The sequence below is a fragment of the Mytilus galloprovincialis genome, chromosome 10 (assembly GCF_965363235.1).
Source record: "Mytilus galloprovincialis chromosome 10, xbMytGall1.hap1.1, whole genome shotgun sequence".
Classification (NCBI taxonomy): domain Eukaryota; kingdom Metazoa; phylum Mollusca; class Bivalvia; order Mytilida; family Mytilidae; genus Mytilus; species Mytilus galloprovincialis.
The window spans coordinates 84753569-84773301 of record NC_134847.1 but is presented as its reverse complement, the minus strand read 5'-3'; the positions used below and the strand labels follow the sequence as shown (position 1 = coordinate 84773301).

The 19733-nt window shown below is 32.4% G+C and overlaps 1 protein-coding gene across 1 annotated transcript; it reads left to right on the top strand.

Annotated features, from left to right (window-relative positions):
* The first annotated feature begins 10755 nt into the window (after positions 1-10755).
* On the top strand, positions 10756-19380 carry LOC143048655 (2'-5'-oligoadenylate synthase 1A-like). Its single transcript, XM_076222446.1, has 7 exons — positions 10756-10806; positions 13688-13758; positions 14184-14375; positions 16363-16627; positions 17554-17723; positions 18253-18431; positions 18964-19380. The coding sequence occupies exons 1-7, from the start codon at positions 10800-10802 to the stop codon at positions 19124-19126; spliced, it is 1047 nt and encodes a 348-aa protein (XP_076078561.1). The 5' UTR covers positions 10756-10799; the 3' UTR covers positions 19127-19380.
* The last annotated feature ends 353 nt before the right edge of the window (positions 19381-19733 follow it).

Below are 19733 nucleotides of genomic sequence, written 5' to 3'. Positions count from 1 at the left end.
AGAATTACATCTAAGTGTGTCTGAAAATATCAAGGATACATTAAAAGAAGAACAATTACTTCACTCTACCGCCAGGGCTCTATCTTATCAGCTATGTCCTCGTTGGTTGATTCTATGGAAAAGATGCTCGCATCGCTTATTAAGTTCATTTGTTAGTTAATTGATGAAAAATCACACAAACGCGATTCTGAACCGTGTATTGTCCCTAAAGATAACAAAAATTCGTAAATATATGGCTATTACAAAAGCAATCGTTTCTGTAGCAACATTTGCCCCATTAAATTAGGGATTGGCCGTGCAGTTATATCATGCATATCAGTGGCGGATCCAGAGGGGGGGGTTCCGGGGGTCCGCACCCCCCTTTATTTTGGCCGATCAATGCATTTGAATCGGGACATATGTTTGCACCCCCCCTGCACCCCCCCTTTGCCCTGGGCTAGCACCCCCCCTTTCGATATAGGTCACGAAGATTTATAGAAACTTTGTACTCATATGGCTTATGTGTTTCCTATGCAGAGGTAAGACTATTTCTGACAGGCATTGCCACGCACGAGTTTGACCAAATTAAGACAGCATTTACGCTCCAGATGGCATTATTTCAACACATTAAGGGAGATGTTTGATAAAAAAGGTGCCAACGATATAGCCATCAACACAGAGACAATTGATAGTAAAGAACGTTTCATTCTATGGCACGAGCAGACTTTAAGGTTTTTCAATCCACAATTGATTCCAGTATGCGTCAGATGAAAGTGAAGAGAAGTCAATATAACACTTTTCAATTGACTGAAAGTGCATCATCGTTGGCGGCTGTTTCATTATACCAAAGGTAAGATATGTCCTGTTTGTGTTTCGAATTCTACCCGGAAGACAAAAATGGATAAACCCCAACATTTTTCATTGGACAAATGTCATCAGATTACTTACAAGAATACCTTTGTACCTGCAAAGGTAAATCTTTGTGCTTAAAAGCTGTGTTTGCTTTGAACAAACTCTGTCCTGCGCCAAATTTGCTCGTGTCTAAAAGGGAAGTGAGTTGCAATGCAAATACGCGTGCTGAATTCGTATATAATTCATTTTAACCAAGTTTTTCGTCTTAACTTTTTATAGTTGATTTGATGTTGTATGCTTTTAAACATATTTTGGTCTATTTTTAACTTTGTAATTTCGTGTATGTACGAACTTGTGTACTTTTGTTTTAACATGTAAAGCGCTTAGAGTAATTGTAGTTTCATATAATGCGCTATAAAAAAGCCTTAAATAATAATAATAATTATAACTAGAATTGCCATTGCAAGCAATAGCGAATGTCACCCTTCCCCCACTGCCACTAAGCGGCAGCCATTTTAAAATAATCAAACAGTGAATGCAGATCTATTAATTGGCATATATCTTTCTGTAAATTTTCAGTACATTTAGAGCATTGTCAGAAGTTTCACATTTCTGCTGTTTCCATGGCAACGGCAGCCATTTTGAAAATTCCAAAGTCAAAAGTCTCATCTATACATGCCAGTTAACAATAATATTAAATTTCATTAAGTTTGGAGCATTTTGAAAATATTTGACATTTCTGAAGTTTCCATGGCAACGGTGGCCAGTTTTGAAATTCCCACTTCAGAAGTCTCATGCAGACTTGACAGTCAACAAATATATTAAGTTTCATCAATTTTGGAGCATTTTGAAATTTTTGAAACTTTTGACATTTTGGCTGGTTTCTATGGTAACAGATACCATTCCAAATTTCTAATGGCAGTTCTCATTTTAATTACGTGTTATAGTGTTGTTCTTTCATTGTCTATGAAAATTATTGCATTTACTGTTTAATCTATTTTTGGTCAGATTCATTTGAGGTGGCTCGGTACTTATACATCCTGTCGTTGTCAATTGGGTTATTGTTGTATGGTAAATTTTTGTATTATTGTCTTTTGTGTGCTTGTGTGCTTTGTCTATGTAACAGGCTATTATTCAAAGTTGGAATTATTTTTAATTATGGAATTTGTTAAATTTTCTGTGCTGGAATTTTTTAATAAATTCCATGTTTATTTGGTATAATAATGTTTTGAGCGGTTCATAACACTTTTTTTAATAAATTCCATGTTTATTTGGTATAATAATGTTTTGAGCGGTTCATAACACTTTCCATATAATGTATTTTGTATTCTATTGAAAATGTACTATCTTCTTTGTAAAAGAAAGTGTTGTGCGCAGCACAGACCATTGAAGTACAGAATAAGCATGGAATTTACTAGAAATTTCAAGCACAAGAAATTATAAAAAAGTTTAAATAATAGCCTGTTATGTGCTTTTTTTTGTTTTTTCTTGGTTGAGATATTTATATGTTATTCTAGTGATTATGAAGATTATAACAGAATGTTGACTGTTGTACCCCTATTGACATTTTTACCTATTATGTCGGTTTGTTATGTTCACACATTGTTGTCAATGTAATGATATTTTGTGTGACTGTAATATGAGTGAAATGTTAAGTTAGCTGTAAAACCAGGTTTAATCTTTAATTTTCTACACAAGGAAATGCATGCACCAAGTTAGGAATATAATAGTTGTTATTCATTCGTTTAATGTGTTTGAGCTTTTAATTTCGCCATTTGATAAGGGATTTTCCGTTTTGAATTTTCCTCGGAGTTTGGGATTTTCGTTATTTTACTTTTGTTTTTGATTTGGTTCGATAGTTCAGTCTTTTGTTTTTCTATGTTGTTTCTGCTATACGATTGTTTGTCCTTTTGTTGTTTTTTTTAGTTTTTTGCAATGGTGCTGTCAAGTTGACTGTCATCGATTCTCGAGTTTCAATATCCCTTTTGTATTGACCTACTCTCTTTAAGGGCCTATGTTACAGTTACGGGGGAGGTAATGACGTTCCTAACAAAAAATGTTTTTTTCGCGACGTCAAACTGTGACAAAAAAATGCATTTTTCGACTGATTGTTATCATGCAAACTGATTTAACTTTTAAACAACTTCATGAACCCCTCTTTTTTAAATGACATTCGGTTTGATTACGTATAAATATTAGTTTTTACCAAATTTGTTCTACATTCATGAACATTAAAATTTTGATAAATTTTAGTTATTTCCTATAAACAAAATATTTCATAAATTTATAGGATACTTATATAAAAGATAACTTATAAATAATTTAACAAAAATCAGCTTGTGTTTATCTTGAAAAAAAAAGTTATGCATTTCTGTCGGGAGGAAAAATACGTGCACACATCCGAATTTTGAGCAAATACCTGAAATTTCTACCTCATTTTAAACAAAAAGTAGCACATGAAGATAGATTTTTTTATTACATATTTGATTTAAGCAGGTAAAATTCTGACCGTCAGAAATAAACTGTTGGATATGCCCTTAAGAGTTAAAAAAAAAACCTTTAATTTCATTGTCCTTGATAACGATTCGTTTACAAATCTACTTTGACTTGTTTGGAGGTATTGAGACCACGTGATTGATATATTAGTGTAGAGACGTCAGCTACCACTAGTGGAAAATAACAGTATATAATTAACCTTAGGCTAGTAAGTTAACATTGACAAAGCTGAGGAAGGTAGTGTATGCATGAGGAACACATCGTTGATGAATCAGCTATATATTAGGATATCGATGGCCGAAGATGCAGGAGAAAGTATATGGGCGTTTTTCAATAAAAACGTACTTTCTTGTCCCAGCCACTTTAAAAAAAATGTGTTTGATCTTTGCAAGTAATTTTTTGTGCAGTCAGTACATTGAATTAGATATTACATTTTTAAGCAAAGAAACAGTTATTTTTTAGAGGGATTGATAAGATATTGATTCTTAAATGGTCCAAAACAACCAAAATGGCATGTCCCTAGACCGCCTGTTCAACATTCATACTCTCAAATATCGTAAAAAAATGTAGAAATAAATATTAATTTTACTTAATATAAGTTCTTTAATAATTCAAAAGTATGTTTAGAGCTAACATATTTTAATAAACAGCTTTTAAAATAGGATTTTTTATTTTAGAAGGTGTGTCCCTAACACAATGTCCACTACGAAACGAAGTCATTAAAACTTGCTTATAAACAGTTTTATAAAATCAATGTAATTTTTTGTTTGCAAGAGATATAAACATTAGGGTCTTACAAAAGAAGTGATGCTTTTATAACGGCAATTAAACTGTTGGTAAGAAAAATTGAGCACATCAAATGGACCAGAGTGATGCCGTATTTTTGTAAATGTCCACTACGAAACGGGTCAAATCTCCTTCAGTAACTGGTTTTAAAATTATGAAAAAATATCAGTGTACAGCTTAATAACGTATGATGAATACAGTCAGTCTTGTTACTATTGCAATATTGGGGTTGTGAGAATAAAATAAAACATGTGAATACGTCCCCTACGAAACAAGTTTGGGAGAAAAACGTTTTGTAGTGGACACTACCACTACCATACAGTCTTTTTTTACTCTTTTTTCAATTATATTCGTGCAAAGCAAATAACAAAGGTTAGTTTCATGTAAGTTTTATTATGTTTTTATTAACATAGAATAGGGTTGATGTCAACTACGAAACTTTTTGTCCACTACGAAACGGTTTTGTCAACTACGAAACGCATCAAAATGTCCACTACGTAACATGAGTTGTACCTTCATATGTGAAGTACTGTCTAATCTTTATCGATAAAAAATGGTTCTCCAATTCAAACAAATGAGATTTTTCTAGAATATAAAGTAAACAAACTGGAATGTCTATAGGAAACATTTAAAATTGCAAAAATATGTGTGTTTAGAAGCAGTTTCGTAGGGGACAAAAGTTTATATCTTCCTCTTCCGCGACTCATGTATTTTTCTCACCCTCTACCTCTACAAACTAGAGGCTCTTAAGAGCCTGCAGGCCTCTACATTAACATTTTTTCTAACTTGTCCCTTCGGACAAGTGGCAAGAAAATCAGCTTGTCCGAACTCTTAACTCACTTGTCCGAATTCATAATTGAAAATCTAACATATTGATGATTTATGGCACACACTCAATAATAACACTTGGGCTTTGATTGTACCTAATAAAAGGAGCATTTTGTAATGTTATATGAATACCACATCAAAATACATTTCATTATTTCAGAATGAAAGTTTTTTTGCAAGACTGTGTTCTCTGACTCAATGTCACTATCATTTGTCAATCATTAAATCATCATTTCTTCCAAAAGCACTACGTTCCCCTATGGACCTATTCATTCTTTAGTAGTGGTATGGGTTAAACCAAGAATGTAAATACACCTGGCCACCTTGAACATGTATATGAGTCAACCTTTTTAATCTATTTTGATTTGTATATATACATTGATATATAATCATGAAGTACATACACATTTCACTAAAAAATCTGCCTTTTTAGATTTTTTTTTTTTTTTTTATCTTAAATTTTTATAGATCTAATAGATAGTTGTATAGATCAAATAAAACCTCTTTTAATGTATTGTTATGCATAAAAGCAAAATCAAATGAAACATACTTTAATTTAATATTTTAAAGTTTAGGTAAAACTCCATATAGAGGTGCTGCTAATGCAAGGAAGCTTATACTAAGAAGATACATTAACATTGATTTCTTTCCCCTTACTTATATCCCCCTGGTCAACGGCTGCCAGCATGTTCAAATACTCCAAATCAGATACATATTATACAAGTTTAATATGTCTCTGGTTCAATCAATGAATAATTATTTCATTTAGTATGATCAATAAAACAATCATTCATATTTTTGGGAATGTATAAGTCTTTTTATCTGACCTTGATTTTTCACTTGTCCCATCGGACAAGTAGTATGGTGAATCTACTTGCCCGACACCTGTGTCGACTTGTCCCGGACAATCGGACAAACGTTAATGTCGAGCCCTGGCCTGTGTCGCTCACCTTGGTATATGTGAATATTAAACAAAGGACGCAGATAGATTCATTACAAAATTGTGTTTTAGTGATGGTGATGTGTTTGTACATCTTACTTTACTGAACATTCTTGCTGCTTACAATTATCTCTATCTATAATGAACTTGGCCAAGTAGTTTCAGTGGAAAATGTTAGTAAAAATTTACAAATTTTATGAAAATTTTTAAAAATTGACTATAAAGGACAATAACTCCTTAGGGGGTCAATTGACCATTTCAGTCATGTTGAGTTATTTGTAAATCTTACTTTTCTGAACATTATTACTGTTTACAGGTTATCTTTATCTATAATAGTATTCAAGATAATAACCAAAAACAGCAAAATTTCCTTAAAATTACCAATTCAGGGGCAGCAACCTAACAACCAGTTGTCCAATTCATCTGAAAATTTTAGAGCAGATAGATCTGGACTTGATTAACAATTTCTCCCACTGTCAGATTTGCTCTAAATGCTTTGGTTTTTAAGTTATAAGCCCAAAAACTGCATTTTACCCCTATGTTCTATTTTTAGCCATGGCGGCCATCTTGGTTGGTTGGCCGAGTTACTGGACACAATTTTTAAACTAGATACCCCAATGATGATTGTGGCCAAGTTTGATTTTATTTGGCCCAGTAGTTTCAGAGGAGAAAATTTTTGTAAAAGATAACTAAGAATTACGAAAAATGGTTTAAAAATTGACTATAAAGAGCAATAACTCCTAAAGGGGTCAACTGACCATTTTGGACCTGCTGACTTATTTGTAAATCTTACTGTGCTGAACATTTTTTCTATTTACAGTTTATCTCTATCTATAATAATATTCAAGATAATAACCAAAAATAGCAAAAATTTCCTAAAAATTACCAATTCAGGGGCAGCAACCTAACAACGGGTTGTCCGATTCATCTGAAAATTTCAGGGCAGTTAGATCTTGACCTGATAAACAATTTTACCCCCGTGTCAGATTTGCTCAAAATGCTTTGTTTTTTGAGTTATAAGCCAAAAACTGCATATTACCCCTATGTTCTATTTTTAGCCATGGCGGCCATGTTTTTTGATGAAATGGGAATTAAAACACAAACTTTATTCTAGATACCCTAGGAATCAATCAGATGAAGGTTGGTTTGAATTGGTTCTGTAGTTTCAGAGGAGAAGATCTTTGAAATAGTTTACGACGACGGACGACGACGGACGCCAAGTGATGGCAAAAGCTCACATTTCCTTTTAGGAAAGGTGAGCTAAACATGTATGCCCATTTGATCATTCAGAGATCTAACACGGTTTTCACAGGGTTCGTTTTGTGTGTGTTATTCTTTTTCGTTTGCAACAAGAATCTTGCAGAGTTTTCATTTTGCTTAAGGTTATTTTTTACCAATGCAACAGTTGCGAAGTTTTTGTCTGAGTTTTCGATTTTGAGTGAGCATGCATTTTTGTATCGATTTTTCGCATCTAATATATTTTACGACTTGCTTTTGTCTTTAATATAGTCTTTTACATCATATGATTTTTCAAAGATTTTGAGCACTCTTGTAGCTTTTTTTTTTAACTCACAGAAGATATTTTCCATATTATTTAAAGTAATTTCTAGTTTAAAAAGGTTTTAAATATATTGGAAGATAATATACGCTTTGTAAGTTCAGAACCACAAATCATATACTACCTAAAGAAACAGGGAAGGGGGGGGGGGGGGGGTCATGAAAAGGGAAATGAATTAAGTTTGAAATGTAACCATATCTGTTTTGGTAATGAATATCATTATATTCTGGAATTTGAAAATAAAAACGAAATTGATACGAAAAACCTTGGATAAAAATATGTGGCAAACACCATAATATGTAATTATAAGTCATACAAATACGTGTAGATTGGAAAAGATTAGATTTAAACGCAAAATAGATAATTATTTTGTTCTGTAGACAATAACATAATTCCTGTTTTGTATATATTGTACATAATTGTATATGTATGTGGGTATTTACTGATAATTGTATGTTGTTGCGTATGGTGTTATTATAGATTACTCTCCTAGCTAAGTTTGTTTACATTGCTTTATAAATAAAGGAGATTGGATATGATTGAGACAACTATTCAACAAAGTCCAAATAAAGATGACGTAAGCAATTATAGGCGACCTTTAACAATGAGAAAAACACAAACCATATAGTTGGCTATATTATAAATATATGAATGTATACATATATGTGCCGTTTTAATTATGGTGTATGAGAACAAAGATTATTAATAAGTTCAATTAATAAATATGTTTAGATTATCTTTCTATTTGGTTGCCAACTCTAGTGCAGCTATGAGACGCATGCAAGAAAGAATCATCGTTCGTTGTAAAGCCGCTATATATTATTTCAAATGAAAAGACTACCGACGTCGGCGATAACACATAGGCTAGATTTAGGAGATAACTGTATTGTATTTTAAGCTCCGACGGCATCAATTGGGGATTTGATGGTCGCAAATTAAGTTTACTGGCGACGCGTTAGCGGAGACAGTAAACGGGTATTTGCGACCATCAAATCCCCAATTGATGCCGTCGGAGCTTAAAATACATTATTGTTATCTCCATTCTAATGAAACTGACAGAAAACAACGTTAAAACATATAATTAAAATCTGCAATATGTCGTCTGCGCTTGCGCGTACGTCCCATAACATCAATTGTCAATTGATGCCATGTAAAAAAGTGACGTTATCCAATCAAAATGAACGTCACAAACGTTGTTGCATTAGAATTATTCATATAACAGGTGTAATAAACGATGATCATTGCGATGTAATGACGTTACGCACGTTATTGCGAACATACTGTGTATTCAAACAGCCCACACTAATAAACAGCTTTTCTATAAAACCATAACAGTTAAGTTATACAAAATTTATATCCATAGACAAGACAGGTAAATAACATTCCAAAAAAAACTAGAAATTGTTTTACAGATTTTACAATAGTCTAAAATAAGGACAACATACAAAACGTCAAAAATATGCGTGTCAGACGTAACAGACTATACGCATAATAACTTTAGCAGGGGTGTTTGTGTTCTTCAAAACAGTGTTATATCCACGAAAATTCGAATGAATAATATGCTATATATATATAAAGTATTACAATATTACTGAATATGCGTTCCTGTAACGAACAACGCTATTTTTTGGCTAAAATGAATAGTGTTAATTATGGTCAGATTTAGGAAATGTTAAGTTATCAAAATTTATAGCCAGTTTCTGTTGTCCGTACTTTTGTTTTTGTTGTCCGTGCATCAGTTTTTTGTTGTTCGTACATCAGTTTTGTTTGTCCATACATCAGTTTTTTTGTTGTCCGTACATCAGTTTTTTGTTGTCCGTACATCAGTTTGCGTTGTCGATATATCAGTTTTAGTTTGCAACCGCTTTAGATTGATCGTTTATTCACTTCTGAATTTGTATTTTTATTTTATAAACAGTCGATTGTTTTTTTACCCTTGTAAAACAATCTGATTCAAACTACTTTGAGCAATGGCAAATCATTTCTCTACATTTATAGTATGTAAGTTGTAACATTATAGATACGAGTGAAATCTCATGCAATACTTTTCAATGTTGATCTATATGATGGTACTAATTCCTTTTTGGAGTTTGGTAGATCTTTAAATTGATTCCATTTGACAGATGATTCATTATTTCACTGAATTTCTTTATAGACATCTCCTTGTACTGTATAATCAGAATGCAGCCTAGTCGTACTGTTATGATATTGCGTAGGAATATAATGATGATAACCACAATAAAACAGTTACTTTAAAACAATAAGATTGATAGTATGGTCCTGTAAAAGTCAAATATTATACAGACGGATTGTCTAACAGTAGAATGGTTAGATGTAAGTTTAAGGTCTCTCAATACGTGCTGAATATTTATACTTTAAATGTACATGTTTATGAGACATTCGAAATGCAGCATTCATAGATTAATGATGTCAAATTGATATACTTATTCTCAAAACTTCTAAATGACTCCTTTGCATCACGCATTTGTCTTGTAGAAAAGAAACGATGTTTATGTTATAATGTAGAAAAGAAACGATGTTTATGTTATAATGTAAATTTGAAGATGGACAGAAAACATCATGCAGGTCAAGTTAAAAAATAAAATAAAAACCTTAAAATTATATCAACATAAAGATACATAATCTCTACAGAAACTTTAACTGAGCCCGGAGAGTCCATAAGGGCATCCTGTAACACTATAGGCACACAATGATACTACATATGTTTATTGGCACACATTTCGGGATCAATGTTTCTTATTTATTTGTCTTTTGTTCATTCAGATTACCCTTCTGTATTCTGTTAGTGTTGCATTCCTTCTGTAATTTAGTAATTTTGTTATTAACTTCTTTTGGGTATAACTGTGCCGACAGTACGTGCCAAGTCATACCCTGTTCTAACCAGAAAACATTGAAAAACATACCCTGTTCTAAACAGAAATATTTTGAAAAAAAACGTTCTAGACACGCTCCGAAAAAAGGCACCGGGAATGATCCTGTTCTAGACCATATAAAATAGATGCTGTTGTAGACCTTGGTTCTAAGACTGTTTCTTAAACAGTTAAATAAGCGATCCTTATAATAAACAAATGAAAAGCTGAATTCATGCATTTTTAAAAATTATAACCTTAAAAAACAACTAATCTATTATAGAACAGACAAAAAAAAAAAAGATACTGAAAAAGAAACTGCTAAATAAATGAATAAAAGTTTGTTACGAATCAGCAATTTCAAACAGTTAAAATCAGTAGGTTTTTTTTGCATCAATATAAATAACGAAAGTGAAACTTAAAAATAGTATAGATTTCAGAAAATATGAATCTATTTTTAGCTGTAGGTACATTGTACCGGTAACACGTCATGTCAGGTAAGAAAATACTTACATTTGTTTATGTTTATATCGTGTTGATTGTTTTTGAGGTCATCGCAATAGATAAATTTTACTAGACTCGTTTACCATTTACTCAACATCTCCGTTTATTCATATTATATTTGTACAATTTGCATTGGAAAATATATGTAGCTCCTCATTCACGCATGCATTACTGTATATGGCATGATCAACTCTCCCATAATATAGTGGAAACCAACGGTTTTAGAGATAAATAAAGTGTAATTATGATATCAGTCCTGTCGTAGCGCACGAAAGAACAATTAATGTTAAAACATTTTGCAATTTTTTACAAAAAAAAGTTTTTAATGTCTGCTAGCTGTTCTATTTTAGTCTGAACTACATTGTGCTGTATATCAATAAACCAGACAAAAGTATATTTTTGTGTATGTGTTCGAAAATCGATTATGTAATTACGTTCCTTTAAACTTTGATTTGAATAAGTATTGTTTGTGGTTTTTACTGGTATAACTAACTACATGTATTGTACGCGTTGAAAAAACACTCGTTATAATTACTTTATGCATAATTGAAGTTTAGAATTATCGAAGATTGAAAGTGCAAACTTAATTTAGAAGAGGACTTCCAAAATCATTATTTTACAAATTCTAGTGTATTTGCATATTTAGAGAAACATTGGAAAAAATAGGACGTAAGCCATACACAGCTACATTGAGTATTTTATTAAAAGCTGCTGCATTACTAATTATACCAGTTAGTTACACCCTGGATAAAAAGCTTTTGGTAACTAGCTATCATAAAATGAATAAGTACATGAAAGATATAGATTAAGTCACTGTAGACATGGTAAATGCTACAGTATAAAGGTACAGGTAAATAAGATATAAATTAAAAGTCAATGTGCAACAGCTGACAACTTTACAAGAGATAGCTACTGATCATTTGTCGAACAATAAACGTGCAGTATCTTAGTGCAGTATTGATCTGATTTTACACATAATATTTCAAAATGTAGCATACAAATGTCTTTTGAGAAAAAAAAGCAGAATGTATCAAAGAGACAACAAACCGACCAAAGAGCAGGAAATAGCCCATATATATTGTATGCACACATCTAGGGTTGGTTTATAAGGGTTTTTAATGTTAAATGTATCTGCATTCGCGTATATTTTAGTCTAGACGCCATCTCATTAACCGTCGAGGTGACCTTCGAATACTGCCGACGTTCTTTAAACCGATATGAACATATAAAAGATATTAACAATATAAAAGATAATATAAATTATGAATAATAGTATTAGAAAAAAAAGAAGAAAAAAACCCAACAAAAATGCTTCAAAAGTGTAAATATGATAAAATTCATGAATCGACCCATTATTTGAGTTCTTGCCCAAAAGTTATGATATTTTTACTAATTTTATTGTTTTGCTTATTATTTGGAAATCTTTTATAAATGTACAGTAAACACAATATAAAAAAATAGTAAAAAATGTATAGAAATACTGACTTGAATGGTTGTCTCTTTGGCACATTCCCCATTTCCATTCTCAATTTCATCCTAGTCTATTTTAAGAAGTAATTGTCCTGAAAGTGTTGAATACGACACCATTTTAGCGATTGATTCTAGTTTTAAACATTTTTAATAACATCGAATGCGTTAAGGTGAGTATTGGTTTTTGGCGTGAAATCACCATGTGTTTCTTTTAAAAATATCAACAAAACGTTGTTCATTTAGAACAGACACTGTTAGAATAACTTAGAATATATATACTCTATTAAGTACGTCTGAACCAGTGACGACTCTACAACATATATTTTATCCATCGGATCACCAGCAATGCAAATACATTCTGTATAATATAATTTGTCTAAACATCAGCCCAACAACGCTGGATCTTTAAATTTGCTTTCGCAAATTTGTTGTTCTTCCCTCGCCGTGAATCGAATTCATGCTTGTGAGATATCGTGGCACGAAATTGCCTTGCACATTGTCCGACGCACTAGACCACTCGTCCACCTAGGCTTTACTAAATAAAAGAGATTTGTGATATACTTCAATGCAGCAATAGCACAAACACAGGGAAAAACCTATTTGGAGGTTTATATTGTCTTCAACAAAAGATAATTTTACACAATAATTTTATTTTAACTGAGTGTAGATCTTTTGTGACTAAATTTACCAGAAGCTGATAATATACGCAATAAAAAAGCTCACAATTGCGTAAGGACATGGACATTAATAAAGTTTTAACCGTGTTTCCCCTGTTTTTCACGAAATTGAAAGTTGCACGTTTTTGTTTTTGAGGATTTACTTTCACTAGCAACGCCCAACAATTCATTACAGTTTTAAGACTTGAAGATTTCAGTAATGGAAAATTTGACTATAATATGACCAAACATGACCTCTATTTAAGGTACACATTATCGAAAACAGTTGAAATCTTAGTTTCTTAATATTTATTAATTTGTAAACGGGGAATTTCAGAAAGGTATATTACATATCATGGCAGAACCAAAGCACTTCAGATATAATCATAATGGGCTGACGACCAACTCGGGAACTAACAGCCCACCAGTAACTATTGATGACCCCTTTGCACAGGCACTCGTCTCAGAAAAAAATTATTCCTATATACCTATATAGGAATGTTTTTTTTCTGAGACAAGTGTCTGTGCCCCTTTGGGAACTTACAGTCCGCCAGTTACTATAGCAGTATCTATCAAGTGCTAGAAAATAAATACAATTGTTGTTTCCGGACCGCATACAAAATTGGTAGAGTATGTTGTAGTAAGAAATGAATTTCAATGTATTATCTACGATGTTAACTGAAGAAGTAAGTAAATGTAACACGTGGTTATACTAGACATGCGAATACAGTTTTTCTCTTGATTTCAGGATATTTGTTCCTTGTGTTTGTGTTTTCTTGTTTGTCGATTACCGCGGCAGATCTTTACCATGGGCCTGAGGTAAATATTTCGTCAAAGTATATAAATGACTTCACATTTTATTGTTTCTCATTGGATAATAGCATAGGAAATCTTCTTCTGTAATACTTTATCGCACGAAAAAGTAGGAAATTAAATATTAGATTATTTGATATGAAACAGCTTACATCTACTGAAATAGAGACTGGCAAAGAGAAAATCCATTACAATAATAAAGATAATTCAAATAACACGAAAATATGATATCCATTTTACCGGTATGAACAATCTATTAAGTAAAAAATAGCAAACTGTCAAAGTAAATGCATGTAGAACTTGTAACAGTTAAATGTCTTTACCAAATACTAGAAAATAGAGGTGGCTCAACAAGTCGTCTATAAAAATTAAATGTTTTCTATTGATACCAACTGGTTATACTAATTCATAACGGTATAATTCATTTAAAGACGGCTGATTCTCATAAGGTTGATAAAGATGACTTTGTTGGGAGACATCATGGTGAATCTCTGTCAAAGTTTATAACCAGAGTTGTCGATCCGAAAAAAGATTACCTGCTAATATGTGGGAAGACCATAGACAAAGTAGCTGAGTTGATGAGAAGCAAACTGGTACCCCACAAAGTAGCCGCAACAATCAAGGTAGGCAAGTCGTGTGGTTTTCTATGTTGAGATGTTATGCTATTGTTTCAGAAAAGGGAGTAGGTTTGGTACCATTAACACGTTTAATCCCGCTGCAAATGTTTGCACATGTCCTAAGTAAGGAATCTGATGTACAGTAGTTGTCGTTTGTTTATGTAATTCATACGTGTTTCTCGTTTTTCGTTTTTTATATGGATTCGACCATTGGTTTTCCCGTTTGAAGGGTTTTACAATAGTAATTTTGGGGCCCTTTATAGATTTTTGTTCGGTGTGAGCAGCGGCTCCGTGTTGAATGACGTACATTGACCTATAATGGTTTACTTTTTCTAAATTGTTATTTGGATGGAGAGTTGTCTCATTTGCACTCGCACCACATCTTCCTATATCTAAGGACTATTTATAGCGCTACATATTTTATTCATTTTATTCTGTGTAATATAATTATCAAAAAGATGTCTTTTGATTATGTTTTCCACCCATGTGGTCATTGTAGGGTTATAATGGTATACCCTACATTCTCCGTATGTAGTAAAAGACAGCTGGTTGAAATAAACTGGCAAAAAGCAAGTGACAGAAAATATTTAGGCGATATGATTGGATTTACACAAAGTATGAATGATTTCACGACATCAACTGTTTCGAATAAGATAAATATTTTATGAGTACTAAGAGAAAATGCATGACTATTATGCGTGAGATATGTTTGAAAAGATAAGAGAGATGGAGTGCATGCTAAAGGAGATGGCATGAATGCTCAGAGAGATGGAGTGAATGTTTAGAGAGATGGAATGAATGATCAGAGAGATGGGATGAATGATCAGAAAGATAGAATGAATGATCAGAGAGATGAAATGAATGATCAGAGAGATAGAATGAATGATCAGAGAGATAGAATGAATGATCAGAAAGATAAAATGAATGATCAGAGAGATGGAATGAATGATCAGAGAGATGGAATGAATGATCAGAGAGATAAAATGAATGATCAGAGAGATGGAGTGAAAAATCAGAGAGATGGAATGAATGATCAGAGAGAGAGGGGAGGAATGCTCAGAGAGGTGGAGTGAATGATCAGAGAGGTAGAATGAATGATCAGAGAGATGACATGAATGTTCAGAGATGGAATGAATGATCAGAGAGAGAGGGGAGGAATGCTCAGAGAGGTGGAATGAATGATCAGAGAGGTAGAATGAATGATCAGAGAGGTAGAATGAATGATCAGAGAGATGACATGATTGCTCAGAGAGGTGAATGAATTATCATAGAGGTAGAATGAATGATCAGAGAGAGAGGGGAAATGCTCACAGAGAGGGGAGGAATTAATGCTCAAAGAGGTGGAGTGAATGATCAGAGAGGTAGAATGAATGATCAGAGAGATGACATGAATGCTAACAGAGGTGGAATGAATTATCAGAGAGGTTGAATGAATGATCAGAGAGATGGAGTGAATGCTCAGAGAGATGGAGTGAATGATCAGAGAAATGGAATGAATTATCAGAGAGATGGAATGAATTCTTAGAGAGATGGAGTGAATGATCAGAGAGATGGAATGACTTATCAGAGAGATGGGATGAATTCTTAAAGAGATGGAGTGAATGATCAGAGAGATGGGATGAATTCTTAGAGAGATTGAATAAATGCTTAGCCCTTAGAGAGATGATTTCGATGCTTGAAGAGATGACAGTGCTGCTAGGAAAGATGGTATAATTGCAAAGAGAGATGGTTTGAATGCTTATAGAGCATGCATGCTTAAAGGAGGTTGTACGAATGTTAAGAGAAATGGCATAAATGCAGAATGAGACAATATGAATATTCAGAGAAAAGTATGAATGCTAAGAGAGGTGGTATGAATGCTAAGAGAGGTGGTATGAATGTTAAGAGAGGTGGTATTATATGAGATACTGGTGTGATAAGTTATCACCTATTCACGATAAAACTATCCAATACTGTTAATGTACAATATTAACTTTACCGTATATTCCAACAGGGCGGATCCCTTGGAAAGGGTACTGCAGTAAAACAGATGGCCGACGCAGACCTACTTTTTCCATTAGGAGGTGTTAGTTCTGTAAAAGAACTTAGTGTCAAATTACCAGAAATCCTCAAAACATTACAATCATCTTTAGACCGTTCAGGACACAAAGTCACTTCGATTAAGAAAACTCCATTTACAATACAGTTCCTGATTTCAATAGATGGAGTTTTACAAAATGTTGATCTCTTGCCAATAGTAGATCTGGGAATACAGCATCGTAAGTTCTCCAAAATAGTAGATTTAGTGCTAGGATTGAAAGATATTCCAATCCAAAAAACTAAGAATACAGCATGCTATAAGTTCTTCCAATAGCAGAACTAGGAATAAGATGTCGTTAGTTCTTCCGAAATTAGAATTAGAAATACAGCATCGTTATTTTTTCAAAAATGTAGATCTAATAATTTCTGCATTGGAAGTCTCTTCCCATTGTAAATCCAGAATTAAAGCGTCGTAAGTTTTATGAAAGGGCTTTAGTTTTCTTCATGGTCACTCAGACCATTTCACATGGCGTTTATAATTACAACAATCTTAAGGAACTCAGCACTTATCATAAATACCAAGATGAACTAGTATAAATGTTATCTACTTCAATTTAATAAATTTATTTTCTATTGCTACATTTGATCTAAGAAAAATAAAGGATTGTAGAACATAAAATTACTTGGAGACACTTTATCCCTGTACGAAACTCTTTGAATTGAATGAACGTGGGCTTTAAATTAATCATGATCCGTATGACCCTTTGAAATAATCTTATTAGTCATAATAGACCTAATAGTTGAAATCAGAATTGGCTTTTAAATTATATACACGGTTTTATATTTTCACGAGATATTTACATCGTGCTTTGGTTAAGCACTTTTAATATAGTTAATATACCCGTCGCAAACAACTGGGGGATAATGTTTCTGTTTTTTTTTCTTTTGTTCAAATTTTATTCCGGACATTTATTAAGTTGTAACATTTTTTCATAATAGATATAGTACAAAAATGTAGTTGATCCCATGTTTCATCAAGGCCAGATTGGTAGGTATATGTGTTTTATCAAAAAATTATGAATACTAATCATGTTCATCTTAAAAATAAAAGTTATTTAGATGCAAAATTACTTTATTCTGAAATTGTCATTTGTTTTCTCAAAAGCAACAAAGGAGAATCTTAAAACAATATACACAGAAATGAAAAAGAACGAAAATCTGCGAGATTACTACATGAAATGTTTGTCCTTTCTGCAAGTAAACTTTGTCAAACAGCAGCCACCAAAAGTCAAATCTGTCATACGATTGCTTAAATATTGGATCAAAACAAAACAGGTAAATTCTGAAATATAAAAATATTATGATTATTGTTGTATTCTGTGAAATCAAACTCTATAGTGTTCAACATACATTTTTAAATGATATATATTGTCTGAATCATATGATTAACACTAATTCACCATGAATCAAGGTAATTTGGAGATTTGCAAATAACACTTAACACATAAGCATGCACACACAACTGAAAGCATATTATGGAAAAAAACTATACATTTAATTAAAGTAGAACTTATAAATATTCTCGCCCGTGTTTCTAAATCATATATGTTGTTTTGAAAAAGTGGAAAGTCTTTTTCCATTTTAAAAAATAAATTAGATATTTCAAGATTATTTTACCAACTAAATTATTCAGGCTCAGAAGACAGTCTGCCTGCAATACGATTCGTCGGTGTTTATTCTAGAGAATGACTGTTCTTTATTCCTTTTATTCCTGTAACATGGACGCAACCAATATGTTTATGAAATGATATTTCAGAAAGCAAATTTCTGTTTACATTGCTTTGCTTATAACATCTAATTTTAGCACAAACTTAAATCGTACGGAGCGGAACTGTTAGTAATAAAGGCTTATGAGGACCTAGGATCTCCATCATCTATCAGAGAGGAAGATCTAGCCATCAAGGTGTTTGGGAAACTAACAGATCTGAGGTCACTCAAAGTATCATGGAATAAATATTTTGATCCAAAGAATTTTAATGTTCCGTAAGTTTTCATTAGTTATCGTGTTAGTGAAAAATGTATATGTTTTGTGTTTGATTATCTATATAAAAATGTTACACATTTGTATTGCAAAGTTTATACTTGGATTCCACTAACAGAGTTCATCCCTTTTTTCGGTTTGGTTCGTGTTTAATTTACTGGTAACTATTTTCGCTGTTCGTGTGATTGTGTGTTTTTTCTACTTTTGTCTTGTTTTTTATCTTACCCTTTTTTCAGTTTTCAACAACTAATGTTTGTTCCCCATAATATTTCTGTTGGCTCCTCTCCAATATATATCTAGAACATAACTATCGATCATAATTGTCATATACATATTTTTTGTGGTTTGCTTCGTACAAAAATTCACGACAAATCTGACTGGGTATACATGTTGTATAAGTTCACAATTTTTGCTTTTATTTAAAAATTAATAAATTTCTTCGAATTTATTCTCAAGTGTCTTTTGAAATACATTATTCAACTACCGGTTTACGTAGGAAGTAAAACATAATTTGTCTTTTGGCATGTATTTCAGGTCTGCACCCTATATATTGGACCCTGCCTGTCCTTATCACAATCTGATACGCCAAAAGTCAGGCGGGATTGATGACAAATACGTCTATCTTGAAAGAGATGCAAAGAAAATACTCAATGTTTTAAAGGACCAAGATTACAGATCTAAACGTGGTGAACTTTGATCTTTTGATAATGTCATAAATGAAGTTCAAAATATTATTTTATGTTGTTTCTCCTACAATTTATGTTCATATTTCGAAGTTGTAAATGCATGGCGTTGTTCTATTATGTATAAGTATATTCTATTTTAATACTAATTATAAAACACCTATTGTCTATATATAGCTTTATAGTGTAGTTATCTGAATGTGTTCTGTTTGTTAAAATGTTCATTCAAGTATTAAATCCGGTTCTATCTGTTCTGTTAGACAGTTTATACGTTGTCATTTCTTTTCCAGCCAATAGCGTTAATCTCAGTTATATATTATATACCATAATACGTTTTTGATTCAAACAATTTACAAACAGAAGTGATTCTATATAATTTGATCAATTTGTAATGGTTTGTGATGTTGTCTTTTTCTAGACATACACCCCAAATGAAATCAACTGAGCCAACAATTCTCATAGGTTTTCAAAACACATATTAAATAGAATAAGAATTAAGATCAATGTAACCAACACAATCTGAGGGAATTACATCAGCTCAAAAGGTGTGAAACTGTGTTTGTCGACAGTGTTCTCGTTTCCTGATATGCATGCATCAACCGCCATGAATGAATGAATCTT